This window comes from Syngnathoides biaculeatus, chromosome 20 (genome assembly GCF_019802595.1).
Source record: "Syngnathoides biaculeatus isolate LvHL_M chromosome 20, ASM1980259v1, whole genome shotgun sequence".
NCBI lineage: Eukaryota > Metazoa > Chordata > Actinopteri > Syngnathiformes > Syngnathidae > Syngnathoides > Syngnathoides biaculeatus.
Genome location: NC_084659.1, coordinates 12776888 through 12796643, shown reverse-complemented (window position 1 = coordinate 12796643; position 19756 = coordinate 12776888). Strand labels below are relative to the sequence as shown.

The 19756-nt window shown below is 41.1% G+C and overlaps 2 protein-coding genes across 8 annotated transcripts; one reads left to right on the top strand and one right to left on the bottom strand.

Annotated features, from left to right (window-relative positions):
* Positions 1-1704: 1704 nt before the first annotated feature.
* ldhba (lactate dehydrogenase Ba) lies at positions 1705-15394 on the top strand. 7 transcript variants are annotated; one of them, XM_061807138.1, is made up of 9 exons: positions 1705-1838; positions 2878-3034; positions 5718-5853; positions 7240-7357; positions 7423-7596; positions 9902-10075; positions 10486-10603; positions 12453-12576; positions 14245-15394. In XM_061807138.1, exons 3-9 carry the CDS (start codon positions 5725-5727, stop codon positions 14410-14412), a joined length of 1005 nt encoding a protein of 334 aa, XP_061663122.1. In that variant the 5' UTR covers positions 1705-1838; positions 2878-3034; positions 5718-5724; the 3' UTR covers positions 14413-15394. The 7 variants fall into 7 exon arrangements, with proteins under 7 accessions (XP_061663122.1, XP_061663123.1, XP_061663127.1 ...); XM_061807139.1 differs by lacking the exon at positions 1705-1838 and adding an exon at positions 2124-2226; XM_061807137.1 differs by lacking the exon at positions 1705-1838 and adding an exon at positions 2225-2316.
* A 1095-nt stretch (positions 15395-16489) lies between these two features.
* On the bottom strand, positions 16490-18961 carry kiss2 (kisspeptin 2). Its single transcript, XM_061806706.1, has 2 exons — positions 18850-18961; positions 16490-16749 (listed from the first exon to the last, which is right to left on the bottom strand). Exons 1-2 carry the CDS (start codon positions 18959-18961, stop codon positions 16490-16492), a joined length of 372 nt encoding a protein of 123 aa, XP_061662690.1.
* Between the last annotated feature and the right edge of the window lie 795 nt (positions 18962-19756).

Sequence of the window (19756 nt, the reverse complement as noted above, 5' to 3'; positions counted from 1 at the left end):
AACCAATGTTTTTATTCGGTACAGTAGCCTTTGTTTGCAATTACAGAGGTTAAATGTTTCCTGTAGTTGTTCACCAGGTTTGCAGACACTGCAGGAGGGATTTTGGCCCACTCCTCCACACAGATCTTCTCGAGATCAGACAGGTTTTTGACAGTTTCAGCTCTCTCTAACGATTTTCTTTTGGGTTTAAATCTGGGGACTGGCTAGGCCACGCCAGAACCTTGATCTGCTTCTTACGGAGCCAGTCCTTGGTTTTCCTGGCTGTGTGCTTCGGGTCATTGTCATGTTGAAAGACCCAGCCACGACCCATCTGAGGGAAAGCAGTTGTTCCACTGTCCCATGTGCAGAAAAACACCCCCAAAGCGTGATGCTACCACCTCCATGCTTCACAGTAGGGATGGTGTTCTTGGGATGGAACTCGTCATTCGTCTTCCTCCAAACACGGTTGGTGGAATTATGACCAAAAAGTTCCAAAATAGCAGGGTGTTCAAATATTTATTTTCTTCATTGTACTAGTCACCACACCACTAATGGAGGTTTAGATTTAATGTATTTATGGGTACATCCATTTACTTAGCCGCTTATCCCCACGAGGGTCGCAGAAGCTAATCCCGGCTGTCATCAGGCAGGAGGCCATTTGGGCTCAAGATTCATACTTACGTATTCATTGGATGTAAATTGTACGTTGGAACCATGAAATTTCATATTCTGATGTTAAACAATTCCAATGGGGGCATGACACAAAATTTGGGGTTAGGGGTTAGCATGAACAAAAGGCACCGAAAGACAACAGTGGCACATGCAATCATGCGTCCATTCATTGACTTTGAAGCCGGATGCCACGAGGCTTTCGAGCGGACTTGATTTTGTTCCAGGTCACATGACCATGAGGCCTTTCTGTGGGAGTGAAGGGCAGGGGCATTGTGGGGGGGGGGGGGCTGGGGTCAGAAAATGTAGACAGGAATACATAGAGAAGTGAGAAATCACGTTGACAAGCTTTTACAATTACAATTTCACAATGTAGACTTGAACTAAGCGTGGTTGCATAAGTGGGCACACCCTCATACGACTGGGATGTGGCTGCGCTCAGAATTAACCGATTGCAGTCGTTAAAAGGTCCCGTGCGGAGTAATAGTCATGTCACTTGGGGTGCATTTGCATTTAGAAATAGTAAACATTCGATTGAGGAGAAGGAAACAAAAATTATTCAACGCAGCTCGCAGGGTGAGATCATTATTTTGAGAAATATGATAATCGATACGATAATGTGTACCCAACTATTTTTTTAAAAAAAATATTGATACTTGGGCCTCTGCGTCGAACAAGAGGAGTAAAAATCACCTGTTGGTGTCTCGTATTACAAACATCCATCCATTTCCGAAGCTGCTTATCCTCACAAGGGTCACGTGAGTTCTGGATGCCGCTCGCAGCTAACTTTCAGGCTATTTAGTCCAAAAACATATTTTGAGACTGTATTCGTCTGGGCAATGCAAGTGATGGCTGTTTTTCCCCGCCAAAAAACGTATGTCGATGTAGAGGTCAGTTGAAGCTGGAGGATGAAATGTTTGCGTGACGCCTCCCATGCTGGGTTTTTGTGTTATGTAATCGCACGACAGCCCCGCCTCCTTCCAAGTCTAATCCCCCCACCTCCACCCCACACTCTCTTCACGGCTCAAACATCCACACAAAAGCTCATCTTGGTGGCGTTAAGAGATGAGCTCCCTCTAATTCCATTGGACGGGGGGAGCGACGCGCGAGCGCCGCGTCCTATTGGGCGCCAGCCCCTACCGCCGCCGTCATCGCGGCATGACGTGCGCAGCGTCGGCACCGGTTCGAGGGTACGACGTGATCTCATGCAAACTGTCAGAACGTAGACCGAAATAAATCCGAGTCAAGCAGCTGCCGTCTTTCTCGGGAAAACCTGCGCAAGAATGTTCCGGTAAAAATATAAAATGTAGTTAGTCCGGAAACACGGAGAAGCAAAGGCAAAATATCCGATTTTTGTACAAAAAAAAAAAAAAAAAACAAGATTTTCTCATCACATTTTTTGATTTAGCAGTGGGTATTTCCACGGGTGTTGTTTGGGTCGTACGTCTTCAATTGTTGCAACTGTCAGCCAGTCACGTTCCACTCGACGGCCATTATGACAGCCAATCACATAGCAGCCCTTGTAGACGATGCGGTCAGTGTCAGAACGTTCCGCGAGACACCCGACGACGCGACGCGGTGAGTTCCGCGGTATCACGTATTGCCGGTTCCTGCCAACCCCCGCCCCCCCGCCCCCCTTGTGAAGGATTCTGCTACCAGGTCAGCAAGGTGGGAGTCGCCCCGTTTCTCCAAACAGCGAAATCCGAAGTATTTAGCGATTTCTGTGGGTTACGTAGCATTGCATCACTTTGATACAAAACAGCATCACCATCTTCAAAGCCTGACCCGCTTAGCTGTGAAATGAAAGAATCTTCATGCTAGCGTTGCGTGAACCTGTCGCAGTTCATCTTAAATTATTTATTTAAATAATTTACAACTGAAAGAAATACTCATTGTCGCTTATCCTCACGAGGGTCGCGGGGAGTGGTGGAGCCTATCCCAGCTGTCGACAGGCAGGAGGCCGGGTACACCCTGAACTGGTTGCCAGCCAATCGCAGTAAAAGAAAAATATTTGGGTGGAAGTGTGTAAAACTACAAGTATGAGGCTTTTTTTTTTATCCATGATTTTTTGCTAATGTTTCTGGGAAAGTATAAACATTATCATTTAGCATAGTAACGTAAGACGGTAATAGATGTATTATTACAGGTTTAAAAAGCTGACTTTTGTCACAATAATACCATTACGCTACATGTAAACCACTGAAAATATCCATCCATCTATTATCCAAGCCGCTAATCCTCACAAAGGCCACAGGAAAGCTGGAGCCTATCCCGGCTAGCGTCAGGCAAAAGGCGGACTACACCCTGAACTGGTCGCCAGTCAGCCGCAAGGCAGACATCGACGCCATCACTGAGCGGGAATCGATCCCACCTTACGCACACAAAGGTAGGCGTGTGTATCAGTGACACAGAAAATACAATCCCAGTTAAAATGAGATTTTTCAATCTATGAAATCTTTGCACGTGATTTACGACATGGTTATTAACATGAAAGTTGACAATAACCAAGGGACTGTAAAAAAATATTTACAATATTGTGTTATTTTGATTTTATTTTAAGTAAGTTAAATTTCAGTAACATTTGAAAATAAAGTCGAAAACATTTGATTTTTTTTTTCTAGAATGACAAAATCGGAGTGACGCGGGATTTCCTTGTTTACTAAATGAATTTGTTGCCATAGTTACCGTCCCCATATTACGTTGACTGATTTTATGACTTCACTGTTGTTCGGCCAGCTGCTGTGGTGCATTGTGGGACGCCACCTAGTTCGAATCAGATTCAGATTCAGAACCAGCTTTAAGTATGTCGTTATTAACATGAAAATTGAGAATAACCAAACGACTGTGAAAGAAATAATTTTTCCATTTTGGTATTTGCACTTCAGTTCAACTAAGTTAAATAAATAAATTGGAAAACCGTCATTTTATTTTTTATATTTTTTTTTAGAATGAAAAAATCGGTAGTCACGCGTGATTTCTTTGTTTACTAAATGAATTTGTTGCCATAGTTACCGTCCCCATATTAGGTTGACAGTGATTTTATGATTTCACTGTTGTTCGGCCAGCTGCTGTGGTGCATTGTGGGACGTGTGCCTAATTATAATCAGAATGAGATTCAGAACCGGCTTTAAGTATGTAAGCGCATTTTTTTAAAGGTGATGAAATGGTCTGAATCCAGCAAATGGAGGGAGAATGCCGCCATGGAGGGACTGGGGGGGAGGGGGGGGGGATTGGCTGGATGCCGTCACGTAATCCTCACGTCCATCCACCCTCCTCCTCCTCCTCCTCCTCTTCCTCCCCACCCCCCTCCCGCGCTGTAAGATCCTCGCCTCTCAGACTCGCCACCTGCTCCCGACGAGGTTCGAACACCGGATATTTCTTTATTCCCAAAAAAAAAAAAAAAAAAACGCAGGAAAATGTAAGTCATCTGCTCATTATATATATCGGAATGTTCATCGCGGTCGTCTGTGGTGCGGATGGGGGGCCGGGGGGGGGAAATTTCGTGTGTGGCGAGGCGTTTGTGTCGCTTAATCGTCGCCTTGTGTGCAAAAGGTACCTAAAGAGTAATTTATGTATTCAACAATACGCAGTTTGCTGGTTATTAATAGCATATTGTAATTCGGATTGAGAACATTTGAAGTAAAATCGAGAGTGTGTGAGGCGTACTTAACCCTCCTGTAATTAGGCGCGGGGGGGGGGGGGGGTTAGAACCGTGGAGCACTTATTTTGAAATTCCGCCTGCATCATGGCCGCACGCAGCAATTACATAATCAACGCTAGTGTAAAATAATCAAGAGATTTGATATGGAATATGAAAATCCCACAATATGTGCTGACCGGGTGTATTGTGTGTACAGTGTACTTGGTGAGATGATTAAAATCACATTTGATTCCATTTTTTCAGGGTTTGGGGGCTAAAATGAGGCATCGTGCTGCCTTTGTTGTGAAAAAAAAATGAAAAATGTAGTTAACTAACATTTATTTATTTGTTATTATTAATATTAACTTGCGAGAGGGACACTGCAGTGTAGTGGGGATTGTATCTGCAAATATGTGCACCGGTACTTCGAAACCCGTTTGAGATGTACACGGTGTCCCCATTTTGTCACCAGCACATGCAGTTGTCCTTGATATCATTCGGTGGTTTGTTTCATGTAATTTTTTTTTTTTTGGGGGGGGGGACACATCCATAAATAGGCACATACTTAAATTTCATTTTCTTCACCGTTTATCCCCACGAGGGTCACGGGAGGGCTGGAGACTATCCCGGATGTTAACTAGCAGGTGGCGGGGTACGCCCTGAACTGGTCGCCGGCCAATCGCAGGGTACATGGAGACAAACAGCCGCACTCTCAATCACACCTAGGGGCAATTTAGAGTGTCCGATTAATGTCGCATGTTTTTGGGATGTGGGGGGGGAAACCGGAGTGCCCGGAGAAAAACCCACGCAGGCACGGGGAGAACATGCAAACGCTACACAGGGAGGGCCAGGATTCGAGCCCCAGTCCACAGACCTGTGAGATATACATTATTTGTATCCAACATAAATAATAATGGGCTAGGGATTGATCCCTGGGGAACTCCACATTGTTTGAATTTGGCTCTGATGCGGAGTCGCTGATGGTGCAGTGATACACTTGCAAGACTGTAGTCAGCTGGGGTTCAGTTCCCCACTCAGTGACCGCGTCTATAGTGCCCTGCAATTGACTGTAGACCAGTTCACAGGGTTTTGCCTGAAGTAAGATGGGATAGGCTCCAGCACTCTTGCGACCCTTGTGAGGATGAGCAGCTTGGAAAATGGATGGACGGATTCATTTAACTGCAAACGTTGTTTTCTATCTGCTATCTATCTGATCATGGAAATATGGGTAATCAAAAATAGTTCTTTAAAAAAATACTTGATAAGTATATAGTACTGTGGATCCAACAAACAGCAAAAAAAAAAATCACAATTTTAACACTGGTAAATTAATACAAAACGGAATATTTTCAGCCAAAGTTGACAAGATGGCAGAAGACAACCGCTGTTGTGCCCTTTGACCCCTCACCCCCACCCCACTCCTTTGCAGCCCCACCATGTCGTCGGTGCTCCAGAAACTCATCAGCCCCGTGCCCGGGAGCGCCGCAGAGCCCCCCAGGAACAAAGTGACGGTGGTCGGGGTGGGCCAAGTGGGCATGGCCTGCGCCATCAGCATCCTACTGCGAGTAAGACCCTTTTGCTCCTTGTGAGCCGTTACATATTTGGCCATTCAATCCGATTCTGATTCTGAATCTGATTCAGATGTCGGAAAATATGAATCTCGACTCCCCTTTACAGCTACAACAGTTTTCTCTTTTTTTTATGAAGAATTATTGTATGTACAGTGAACCTCACACCCACCCATGATATATATATATATTTTTTTTTCATATTTATACATGTTTGAAAGCTGCATGAATCCAACCAGAATCTTATTACACTTTTGAGTGTAATAATGAGTGTAATTATTGATAATTATAATATATATAATAATTATTATAATAAATAAATAATGGACTAGGGATTGATCCCTGGGGAACTCCATATTGTTTGAATTTGGCTATTACAATTATCAATAATTGTAATAATTGAGTGTCATTTTGACTATTACCGTCCTACCATACGCGTATAAACACATTCTATACTCTTAAACACCTTCTAAACTCTTAAATATACAATAATGCAAAGTATTAATGTACACTACATGTACATTTTATTCTTCATAATGTGTTGTAATTATTTTTTTTCCCTCAACCAATGGGATACAATCATATAACATCACTTTGAAGAAATGAAGAAATGAATATTGCGCGGTTGTCTGAATAAGTCGCAAAGTATCGGCACGGTGTTTATTTTTTACTCCCTTGCAGTAAAACGGATACATAAAACAAAAATATAAAAAAATAAAAATATTTCAAAAATATATATTAAAAATAAAGTATAAAAAAATAAAAATAAAACAATTAAAACGTAAATATGAAATATAAAAAGTATAAAATATAAAAATAAAATATAAAATAGAATAAACATGAATATAAATTATAAAAAATACAAAATATAAAAAATCTAAAATATAATAAATATAAACATAAATCCAAAACGTAAAAAATACAAAATATAATAAATATTAAAAAAAATAAAATATAAAAATATAAACTAATTTCATGATAAATATAAAGAAAAAGTTAACATGCAACAGAATGGAAATTAGCATATTATTGTTATGACAGCAAACCACCATATAGTTTTCAGCACTCTCAGATTCAGCTATTCGAAGGTTATTTTTTTTATTTTTTCCTCTGTTTTTTGTTAAATTTTTATTTTAAAATATGCTATGGTGACCCCTAACGGGACAAGCCAAAAGAAACGTTTTAATTTTTTTTTTTTAATTTGGACAGTCCCCATCCTCTATTATTATCTTCAAGCACAGCTCGTTTAGATCATAAATTTGAAGCATTTTAATACGCTATATGAGTTATGATTGAAAAAAAATGGCATTTGAGTCTGCATGACACTTTTTTTTGGTTGTAATTTTGCATGCGGGAGATGATTCCTGTGTTGATTTTTGCAAGGATCTGTGTGACGAGCTGGCTCTGGTGGACGTGATGGAGGATCGGCTGAAGGGCGAGGCGATGGACCTGCAGCACGGGAGCCTTTTCCTCAAGACCTCCAAGATCGTCGCGGACAAAGGTGGGCCACGCCGGCGCTACTTTTGTCCCGACCGCTACGCTAGCTCTCAATTCTCCTTTCCGCAGACTACGCAGTGACTGCCGACTCTCGCTTGGTGGTGGTGACCGCCGGAGTCCGCCAGCAGGAGGGCGAGAGCCGACTCAACCTGGTGCAGAGGAACGTCAACGTCTTCAAGTCCATCGTCCCGCAGATCATGAAGCACAGCCCGCAGTGCACGCTCATCGTCGTCTCCAACCCTGGTAAACGTTTGTTGCAGTCAAATATTAAAAAAAAAAAAAAAAAAAAATCCAGAAGGCGCTTCGAATAGTGATTTGTTCAAAAACTAAATCGACATTTCCCATTACAGTTAATAGAAAAAGAAGTAATGCGTTCCAAGCCTTTTAAAAAGCGGGCTTTTTAAAGCATTTTCTTTAGCTTTTCCTGATAATAAACGACATAGTAGAAATACATGAATAATTTAAATAATTTATATAATAAAATAATGTAATAAATATAATTATTTTTTGCTTAAAATGTCCGCTTTAATTACTAAAGTTTAGCGGTAGAGTAGGTTGGGCTGGGAGTGCATTTCTGTATCTGTAGTGACTCCCTCCCCAGCCATGTGAACTTTTTTTTTTATTAACAAAAGTGTACAATAACTTTAAACAACAATAATGAGGGGAAAAAAAACCAATTTTTTTTTCATTTTTACAAAAAGTAACATGCAAAAACATTAAGTACCGATTTTCGTTCAAAAACACAAGCAAAAAAACTTCGGTTCTCGAGCATAATCTGTTCTAGGAAACGGTTCGAGAAGTGATTTGTTTGAAAACTGAATCAATATTTCCCATTACAATTAATGGGAAAAAGAAGTAATGCGTTCCAAACCTTTAAAAAATCGACTTTTTAAAGTGTTTTTTTAGCTTTTCCTGATAATAAACTACATAGTAGAAATACATGTATGGTTTAAATACTTTATATAACAAAATAATTTTAAAATATATTCATTTTTTGCTTAAAATGTATGCTTTAGTTACTAAAGTTTAGCAGTAGAGTAGGTTGGGCAGGGAGTGCATTTCCGTATCTGTAGCAACTGGGCCCCCCCAGCCATGTGAACTTTTATTTTTAACAAACGTGTAGAATAATTTTAAACAACAATAATGAGGGGAAAAAAAAGATATATGTTTTTCATTTTTACAAAAGTAACATACAAAAATATGACTAATTTTCATTCAAAAACAAGCAAAAAAAACATCTCGAAATGTTTGTTTGGAAACTGATTTGTTCGAGAACGGGGATATTTGAGAACCAAGTATTCACTAGAGTTCATACGGAAAAAAATGTCTTTAAAATCATCAACCACAGGTAAAAATGTTGCGTATGAAAAAAATATCGAGTCGGGCATCGACTAGACCACAGGTGTCAAACTTAAGGCCCGAGGGCCAGCGCTGGCCCGCCACATGATTTTATGTGACGTTGACGAGTCGGTCATTTATTTATGTTTTTGATAGGTGGGGGGTAAAAATGTTGCGTATGAAAAAAATATCTTTAACATCGTCAATGACTAGTCGGGCATCGACTAGACCACAGATGTCAAATTTAATTTATGTGACGTCGACTAGTCGCTCATTTACTTTTATTGAAAATGTTTCATATGAAAAATAAACTATCTTTAACATCAACAATGACTCGTCGACATTGATTCAACCACAGGTGTCAAACTTAAGGCCTGAGGGCCAGAGGTGGCCCGCCACATTATTTTATGTGACGTCGACTAGTCGCTCATTTTTTTATTTTTTGGGGTGGCTGGGGTAAAAATGTTGCGTATGAAAAAAATATCTTTAACATCGTAAATGACTAGTCGGGCATCGACTAGACCACAGGTGTCAAATCTAAGGTCCAAGGGCCAGCGCTGGCCCGCCACATGATTTTATGTGACGTCGACTAATCGCTAATTGATTTTTTTGTGGTGGGGGAGGTGTAAAAAGGTTTTGTATGAAAAAAAATATCTTTAACATCATCAATGACTAGTCGACATCGATTAGACCGCAGGTGTCAAACTTAAGGTCCGAGGGTTAGTGCTGGCCCGCCACATGATTTTATGCGGCCCGCGAAGGCAAATCTAGCTTGTCACCTTCCATGATGGTTGTAAAAATTTGTATCAAAATTTCAAATTGTTATCTATCCAGAATGATAACGTTGAGATATTACAAGCATTTTCGTGCTACCAAACGTGGATAGTTCAAAACCCATTACCCTTGATTTCTGATTGCAAAACTCGCACATAAATTTCTTGTGTAATATGAAAAGCTGATTATGAATATTTTTATGGTTTCACAGCCCACTGAGGGAAACCGTAACTACAATGTGGCCCGTGACAAAAAACTTTTTGATACCCCTGGACTAAACTTTCATCACATTATTGTGGGTTGAAATTTGTCGTTGTTCAACGTTGCGATATCGTCTAGGTTTGTTCTAGGATTTATGAAAGACGTGTCTGGAATAATATTAGCATGTAATGTGATTGCCGTTGTCGTTATTTGATCGGAACTCGCAACTCGGCAGTGGACATACTCACCTACGTGACCTGGAAACTGAGCGGGCTGCCCAAGCACCGCGTCATCGGCAGCGGCACCAACCTGGACTCGGCCCGCTTTCGCTTCATGATGGCCGAACGCCTCGGCATCCACGCCAGTTCCTTCAACGGCTGGGTGCTGGGCGAGCACGGAGACACCAGCGGTGAGTGCCCCGCGGTGAACCCCGCTCAACAGTTTTAGGATTATTTCGCAAGCCTTGCCTCGGTTTTCAAGTATGAAAGGTACAACGAGTGTTAAATGGAACTGCTAACCGAAAAATGTTCCTGACATTTTCAAAGTTTGTGGTCTAAAAACTTGCTTGAAACACATTCACTGCCATTGACGGGTATAGACGTCAAAATATCCACAGTCTTTTTTTAACGTGTACTGTTCCTTGTGATATAATTTATTGTTTTTGAAGGGCTCACCGCCACAAAAAAATTGTCTAAAGGTTGCAAAATACATGTGGGAAAACCCGCATTCGGGATCTTTGCGCTCTTGTGCAGTCGAGAATCCGCACTGGCCTTTCTGGACCTTCGGGGTTTAGTAACTCCTGTGCTTCGTCTGTTCCAGTCCCTGTGTGGAGTGGCGCAAATGTCGCCGGCGTCAACTTGCAGAAGTTGAATCCCGAGATCGGCACCGACGGCGATAAGGAACACTGGAAGGCCACGCATAAGGCCGTGGTGGACAGGTAAACCGCAGAACCTCAGACCGTGAGACCCATTTGCTAGCCAAGTACTCCCAACGTACTGCGGAGTAAATCTAAACAGTCCCGCAACCCTCGTGAGGGAGACTACACCCTGTGAACTGGTCCACAGTCAGTTGCAAGGCATCTTGTGTGATGGTCACACATTCAAGTTTAGATTTTTACTTCTCTCTCTCGTTTGCCAATGAGTCACCGGCCAGTGTTGTACCAACAACAGGCAAAATCCCTCCATATATAGTTGTAGCGGTAGATGATTATTAATATCATCGTACTGTACATGCATGAGACACTTAACGTTTACTGCGCCAAAAGATTAGGATCATATGACTTCTACATACTGATGAAAAATGTATCTATGAACATTTACAGTCAAGAAAATAAGTATTTGAACACTTTGCTATATTTCAAGCTCTCCCAATTAGAAATCATGGAGGGGTCAGAAATTTTCATCGTAGGTGCATGTCCACTGTGAGGGAGAGAGAGATCTAAAAAGTAAAATCCAGAAATCACAAAGTGTGATGTTTTGCTGTAAATAAGTATTTGAACACCTGAGAAAACCAATGTTAATATTCGGTAGAGTAGCCTTTGTTGGCAATTACAGAGGTCAAACGTTTCCTGTAGTTGTTCACCAGGTTTGCGCACTGTCCAGGAGGGATTTTGGCCCACTTCTCTACACAGATCTTCTCTAGATCAGACAAGTCTCTGGGCTGTCGCTGAGAAACACAGAGTTTCGGCTCCCTCCAAAGATTTTCTATTGGGTTTAGGTCTGGAGACTGGCTAGGCCACGCCAGAACCTTGATCTGCTTCTTACGGAGCCACTCCTTGGTTTTCCTGACCCAAAGACCCGGCCACGACCCATCTTCAATGCTCTGACTGAGGGGAAAGAGGTTGTTCCCCAAAATCTCACGCTTCACAGTAGGGATGGTGTTCTTGGGATGGAACAGTGGAACTTTTTCCACCAAGATGCTTGTCAATTTCTCTGTAGCCCTTTCGAGTCGTGTGGAGTTTTACAATTTAGTCTCTAATGTCTTTGGACAGCTCTTTGTTCTTGGCCGTGTTACAAGTTTGAGTCTGACTGATTGGATGGGGCGGACAGGTGTCTTTATGCAGCTAACGACCTCACACAGGTGCATCCGATTCGGGATAATACATGGAGCCCGGGGTGGACTTTTAAAGGCGGACTAACAGGTCTTTGTGGGTCAGAATTGTAGTTGATAGAGAGGTGTTCAAATACTTATTTGCAGCTGTATCATGCAAATAAATTGTTTAAAAAATCATACATTGTCATTTCTGGATTTTTCTTTTTTGATTATCTCTCTCACAGTGGACAATTTCAAACCCCCTCCATTATTTCCAAGTGGGAGAACTTGCAATATAGCAGGGTGTTCAAATACTTATTTCCTTCACTGCATATGCAACACAAGACCAGATATATATATATATATATTGATATTTATGTGAATCTTTCATGTTGATTCTGATACTTAAAAAGGGTCAAAACATCAATCGATTGTTGTTGGTTTTTTTTGTTTTTTTTTTCTACTGTGTCTATGGTGTCTGCGGACAAAATAAAGAGTGCGTCTGTAATTTGAGGCCTAGCGGTGACGGCGGGATTTAGTCCAAATGGCCTCGTGGGATTGTTCCGTGGAGGACTTAATGCAATCTGGCTCGCGGTACTCAGGCTATTAAGGGCTGGCCATTTTACACTCAACTTAAGCAATTACGGACACTGGTAACAGCGCCATTTTATTTCATGCTTCGATTGGAAATAGACTAAACAGCTAACGGGGAACGATTCGGGGTTGTCACGGCAACATGACCTTTTGTGTGCCAGCGCCTACGAGGTGATCAAGCTGAAGGGTTACACCAACTGGGCCATCGGCTTGAGCGTGGCCGACCTGACCGAGAGTATCGTCAAGAACATGAGCCGCGTCCACCCGGTTTCCACCATGGTCAAGGTGAGATGTATGCATAAATGCACATGATATTTGTATACATATACATATTTGATGTTGGTTGGCTAGTCATGCCTGCTGGCGACTACATATTCCACATATCTGCAGCAGAGGGATCAGAATCAGATTCAGAATCCGATTTAATGGCCAAGTACGTAACAACACACAAGGAATTTGTCTCGGGTAGTCGGTGGCGCCTTGGTATGACATTCACGTTACTATTATTAGTAGTACTATCTGTATTATGCGGTCTATAACTTGTTTTGTTGTTCTTAAATACAGTTCTGAGGTCCCGGGTTCAATCCCGGACCCGTCTGTGTGGGTTTCCTCCGGGCACTCCGGTTTCCTCCCACATCCCAAAAACATTCAGCAATAATCGGACGCTGGAAATTGTCCCTAGGTGTGATTGTGAGACTGTTGGTCTCAATGTGCCCTGCGATTGGCCGGCAACCAGTTCAGGGTGTAACCCCGCCTCCTGCCATGTTGACATCTGCGATAGGCTCCAGCGCTCCCCCGCGACCCTCGTGAGGATAAGCGGTGAAAGAAAATGGATGGCTATATTGCTAACATTGGGAAATTAAGAGGTCACCGACGGTGTAGCGGGACACACGTCTGACTTTGCTGCAAGCAGCGTGGGATCGATTCCCGCTCCGTGATGGTGTCGATATCTGCCCCCGCGACTGACCGGCGACCAGTTCAGGGGTGTCGTCCGCCATTCGCCCGAAGCTAGCTGGGATAGGCTCCGGCTCTCCCGTGACCCTTGTGAGGATAAGCGGCTTGGATCATAGACGGATGGAGGGTTAAATTGAGTCCAGTAGTGACTTTGGCGGGATGTTCTGAAAAGATGAATATAGTTTGACGTCACAAAATTAGGAATTTTGGAACGCTGAAAATCAAGTGAGATTTTTGGCCGGTTGAATTTTGTAAATAAATACATAAAACTAGCAAAAAAAAAAAAAAAAAAAGGTCTTAAAGAGAGATACTGTACATCTGGGTCGGGAGGAAGGAAGAGGCAATTAGCATGGGTGGGGAGATGATTTTTTTGAGTTTGAAAATTTCTTAATCGGGATCCTCTATCAACTATGAAAAAAAAATTGCAATGGGTGCTTGCATTTGCTTTCGGTCGAAGAAAACAAAACTGACATCCAGGATAGAGATTTGGACCCCTGCCCTGCGATTGTCTGGCAATCAGTTCAGGGTGTGCCTTGCTTCCTGCCCGATGACAGCTGAGATAGGCTCCGGCACGCTCACGACCCTCGTGAGGATAACTCGCTCAGAAAATAGATGGATGCGTCGATTCAGACCTCCGACGTGTATCCCCACTCCACCGTGCCGAAAGCATTTTACGCACCTGGGGAGACTGCGACTAAAAAGTTGTTAAGAAGTTAAGTGGTGCATGCAATGCTCCGTAATCCGCAAACTGTTATTTCGAGATACAATTCCCAGAAAGCACGACGGGGCGATGCTGACTTTGCCGTCTTCGTAGCGGGATCCCCGAGAGCCGCAGGGACAGGGAAACAAAAGCGCTACGGCTGAACCAGGGGATTCGCCGGGGTAGTGTTTTTGGGTCTTGCGTGAAATAGTGTAAAAGAATCTGATCATGAGCACAGCGTAAAGGCGCAAAGAAATCCGTCGACTAGTCCAAAGCGCTAACTCCGTACGTCTCTTTAGGGCATGTACGGCATCGGAGAAGAGGTCTTCCTGTCCCTGCCCTGCGTTCTGAACAGCAGCGGCGTGAGCAGCGTGGTCAATATGACCCTGATGGACGGCGAAGTGGCTCAGCTGAGGAAGAGCGCCGACACTCTCTGGGGAACCCAGAAGGACCTCAAGGATCTTTAAATCCGTTTAGCTAGACCAGCGGTCGGCAACCTTTGACACCGAAAGAGCCATTTGAACCCGGTTGCCACGGAAAAGAAAACACTGGGAGCCGCACATCTAAAATGAAAAAAAAAAAAACAAAACAAAACTATAGAATAAAAAATAATACAAAATAGAATCTATTTTCTTGAGATATTTTTCTTTTCTTACATTTCTCCATTGGCTTTCCCGGGCTTGAAAGTCGCTCAAAATAGACGGCGTTTCAGCGGGTATACCCGCTTCCGCAGTGTGACGTCTATTTTGAGCGACGAAAAAAATAATATCAAATAATTTAATTAATATTTTAATATTTCAAGATCACAATAATCTTCAAATTTAGAACTAAAATAATATAAAAACTAACACAAATAAAACACACTTCAATTAAATACAAAAAAATTTTTTTTTAGTAATTTATTTTCCCAAGCCAATCAGAGCCGCATTATAAGGATGAAAGAGCCGCATGAGGCTCCGGAGCCGCGGGTTGCCGACTGCTGAGCTAGACCACCGACATCCAGAGAAGCCCGTCATCGCGCACAACGCCATTTTGCTCCATTCCTCTCGGTCCGACCTTACCGTTCTTTTGAAGCACAATGTCCGGGTTTTTGGAGAGGCTGGTGCTTTCCTTTAAAAAAAAAAAAAAAAATCCACACAAGCACATTTTCACCCGAACTACTAGTAAACACGAGTATTGTTGTAGATTGATGTGCAGTGAATTCGTGTACGTGAAGCACAACCAAACCGGGTTACAATTCTGTTCCTCTTCCCCACTTGTCGAAGACGCGGAACTTGATGTCCAGTTCTGAGCCCGAAACCCCACAAGGAGTTTTCGTCTTTCGGTGTTATTCGGCAGGAATGCTTTAGCGCATTTAGATGATTACAAAACACACGGAAAGGCCTTAACCACATTTTCTTTGAAGCACTCAAGTGTTCTGAATAAATGCATTGAAACATTAGACAATGAGCTTCTGGTGTATTTCTTTTTTAGTAATTCTGTATCAGATGTGAGATTTAAAATAACCATGAGTAAACCAATCCAGCTGTAGGTGTTCAAAAAGCAGAGTTGTATTTTTTTCTTAACATTAGTGTATACCGTCAGGCATTTTCTAGCCGTATGGGATTATTACATAGTCATTACATGGTCATTACATAGTCATTCCATGGTTATTACAGCTGTACCGTCTTTTACATCACTTATATCCATACATTTTATTTTATTTACATATATGACATTTGTGTTTTGCTAGAAAATAGAAAACTAATATTATTGTTTCACGACTTTTCTCGCATTCAAACACTGGACAGTGAGCTTTTGGTGTATTTCTTTTTGGTTATTCTGTATCAGATGTGAGATTTAAAATAACCACTAGTAAACCAATCCAGCTGTACACATTCAAAAAGCAGAGTTGTATTTTTTTTCCTGAACATTTGTGTATATCGTCAGCCATTTTCCAGCCATGTATGATTATTACATTGTCATTACATGGTTATTACAACTGTACCGTCTTTTACATCACTTATATCCATACATTTAATTTTATTTACATATATGACATTTGTGTTGTATAGAAAATAGAAAACTAGATCAATGATATCGTTATCACAACTTTTCTCAGCTAATTGGTCTAATTTTATGACGGTCATTTCCTCACCGTACAAGGTGTAAATAAATCACTATGAATGAAATTGAAATCGCTTATCGAAGTGCTTCTTGGTTAAGCTTTGAAATGTTATCTGAAATCATTTCATTGAACTTATTTATGATTTTAAATGTAAATATTAATGTCGAATTAACACAATCCGATTTGCCTGCAAAATAAATAACCACAACAAACCAAAAACTGCAGTACAAGATTTAAAAAAAAAAAAAAGAAGACTTTGGCAAATATTTTACTGCCACCTAGTGTCAAACTCAAGTCGCTCCAGAAATTACAGTGGCAGAGTTTAGTAAAGCTTTTTAATAGTTTTACATTGCTCTTACTCGAGTGTTCAGCAATTACAGAGTTTATTATTTAATATTTGTAGTCCGACATGGGGACCCGCAAGTACCGCACCCGCTTCAGGTCAGCGCCTCCAGTCGTCGCCGAAAGAGCGTCGGAGGCGAAAATCTGCTCGTCGTGGCCCTCTGAACGGCCCGCCTGTAGACGTAGCCGCGATTGTAGCGCTTCCCGAAGCGGAGGCCGAACGGGTTGATGTTGAACTTGTCGGTGCGCTCGTTGCACAGGAGCTGGCGCTGGGTGTCGTTTTCTCTCAGGGAGAAACACAGGTCGGGGTCCTCCGGAAAGTCGCCCGCCGTGCTTCTCCGCGGACCGATGGAACCTGATGGGACCGCAAGAGAATCAAGCTCAAAAGTGGAAAATGGCAAAACGCGACAGTGTATGTCTATGTGTTGGATCCGGGGTGTCAAACATATTTTCGTCGTGGGCTACATTGGATCAACACACAAAAATGTTCACAATTTCTCCATATTTTCATTTATGAAATGATGGTCTGAAATTTTGGTACAGATTTTGAACAAGAATCATGGAAGTTGACGCACGTCATTTGCATTCGCAGGCCACGTAAAATCATGTGGCGGGCCCGATCTAGCCCCCAAGCCTTGAGTTTGACACCTTAATGTGGTTGTAATAGTGTGATAGAATAATATGATAATCCTATCAAAGTCATGTACTAGTGACAGTAGTTTAACTGGACATTGCAGTCATAGCCTACAAGTTCAAATGAATATAGTATTACATTATCAGAATCACATTATTACTATTATTATTATTGATATTGTTGCTTTTATTGTCATGCGTCATGACATAATTGCTAGGTAGTAGTTATTTTAACTTCCCTGTGGCGATGTCATACACAATTTACTACATAGTCATTACATGGTTACTCCAACTGTGTAGATTATCGTCATTTACATCTATATGGAGTCATTTCCAGATACTATATATATATGTATATATGTTTCTTAGAAAAATGGACAATACAGTCATAGCCTATAGCCTATAAGTCAGAGCCTATAAATTCAAAGAAATACAGTATTACATTATCAGAATCTGATTATTACTCTTACTTCCCGGCTGTGACGTCATACACAGTTTACTACTTAATCCTTACATGGTTACTACAACTGTGTAGGATTATTGTCATTTACATTACTTATGTGTATTCATTTTTTTCCAGATATTGTATATATGTATCCATGTTTCTTAGAAAATTGGACATTACAATCATAGCCTATAAATTCAAACAAATATAGTATTACATTATCAGAATCATATTATTACTATTATTATTAGTATTAACATTGTTGCTTTTGTTGTCATGTCTAATGACATATAATTGCTACGTAATATCTATTTTGACTTCCCTGCTGTGATGTAATACACAGTTTACTACATAGTCCTTACATGATTACCATAACTGTGTAGGATTATCGTCATTTACGTTACTTACGTGCATTCATTTTATTTCCAGATATTGTATATATTTGTCTGTGTTTCTTAGAAAACTTGACATTACAATCATAGCCTATAAATTCAAACAAATATAGTATTGCATTATCAGAATCATATTATATTATTAATAAGATTGTTGCTTTTGTTGTCACGTCTAATGACATATAATTGCTCCATAATATCTATTTTAGCTTCCCTGTTGTGATGTAATATACAGTTTACTACATAGTCCTTACATGATTACTACAACTGTGTTGGATTATCGTCATTCACATTAGTTATGTGCATTCATTTTATTTCCAGATATTGTATATATTTATCCTCGTTTCTTAGAAAACTGAACATTACAATCGTAGCCTATAAATTCAAACAAATAATATTACATTTCCAGAATCATATTATGATGATGATTATTATTATTATTACTGTTAATAATAATAATATTAATATTGTTGCTTTTGTTGTCATGTCTAAATATATAATTGCTACATAATATTTATTTTAACTTCCCTGCTATGTTGTAATACACAGTTTACGACATAGTCCTTACATGATTACTACAATTGTGTAGGATTAGCGTCATTTACATAATTTGTGTGCATTCATTTTATTTCCATATATATCTTTATGTTTTTCTTAGAAAACTAAAAGAATAAAATAAATGGTGACTGCTAATTTTATGAAAATTGAATCATAAATAAATAATGTCTATGTTTCAATTGCAATAGGGAAAAATAAAACATTGACCATAACCTTATTTTATGTGTCCACACATTATTTTTGATTCCATATTCCCTCAATTTACATTCGCTAACGGAGGAGTCGTTAAAGTAAGTAGTACACTAATTGTGGCAAAATGGTTGGTTGTACCAAAATGAATGAAAAGTAATTAACTAAAGAACTATGCATTACATATCTATGAATAAAGTTGGTTCTACTTTCTACTTAAATGGTTCCAGCGTCTTACCCGTCCCCTGCAACTCCTGCTCAGGTAGAAATCCCGACAGAGATGCGCCCAGACACCCGGGATTCGGACCGACGACCAATCCGCACAACATAACGACAACCGTGAGCTTCATTTTTGGACAACACGTTCCTCTATTGTGTTCCAAAAGTATTTTGTTGATACTTTGCTTTCTCAAGCGCTATGACGACCGTCATCCATTCCGCCGCGTTTTATATCTCACTCGGATAGGCGACCTCGTGCCCCCCCCCCCGGCATCTGACGGCCAATCGTGCGCCTCGACGCCCCGGGGGCCGTAAATTGCGGCGCAGAAATGCATCATTCATAAGTTTTTCTCAGAAATACTCGCGACGCGGTTTTGCGTAGGGGAGCAGTGATTCAAAGCCCCACGTAAAGTCTTTCCGGATCTGGTTTCCACATTGACGTACAAAGCAAGAAACCGGATTTTAAACCCAGAAGAATACTTAAAAAGTCAAAACGACCCAAGGATCGAGAATTTATATCATACTTCGACCACAATTTGTTTCGCAATAATCCGCAGTTTTGGAAATATTAAATAATCAAGTTTCTCTCAATTGCCCTGAGGTGTGATTGTCTCGACGTGCCCTGCGATTGGCTGGTGACCAGTTCAGGGTCTACCCAGCCTCCTGCCCAAAGATAGCCGGGATCGGCTCCAGCACTCCCGCGACCCTCGTGAGGATAAGCGGCGCAGATAATGAAGACGCTTCAGGTTTTCACCGCCAGCCTTTCCCAGTTAACGTGGATATTTGACGTCTAAAGCCGTCAATGGCAGTCAGCGGCATTCGCAGTTGAGGTTTAGTGTCCAAATTAAACATAGAGTGAAGAAAATAAGTATTTGAACACCCTGCTATATTGCAATTTCTCCCACTTAGAAATCATGGAGCTGAAA

Excerpts from the sequence above, each read along its gene's own strand:
- ldhba (XM_061807138.1), top strand. The coding sequence starts at position 5,725 with ATGTCGTCGGTGCTCCAGAAACTCATCAGCCCCGTGCCCGGGAGCGCC. Across the intron at positions 7,358-7,422 it reads CAAGATCGTCGCGGACAAAG|ACTACGCAGTGACTGCCGAC; the intron begins GTGGGCCACGCC and ends TCCTTTCCGCAG. Across the intron at positions 10,076-10,485 it reads CGAGCACGGAGACACCAGCG|TCCCTGTGTGGAGTGGCGCA; the intron begins GTGAGTGCCCCG and ends CGTCTGTTCCAG.
- kiss2 (XM_061806706.1), bottom strand. The coding sequence starts at position 18,961 with ATGAAGCTCACGGTTGTCGTTATGTTGTGCGGATTGGTCGTCGGTCCG. Across the intron at positions 16,750-18,849 it reads GCAGGAGTTGCAGGGGACGG|GTTCCATCGGTCCGCGGAGA; the intron begins GTAAGACGCTGG and ends CGGTCCCATCAG.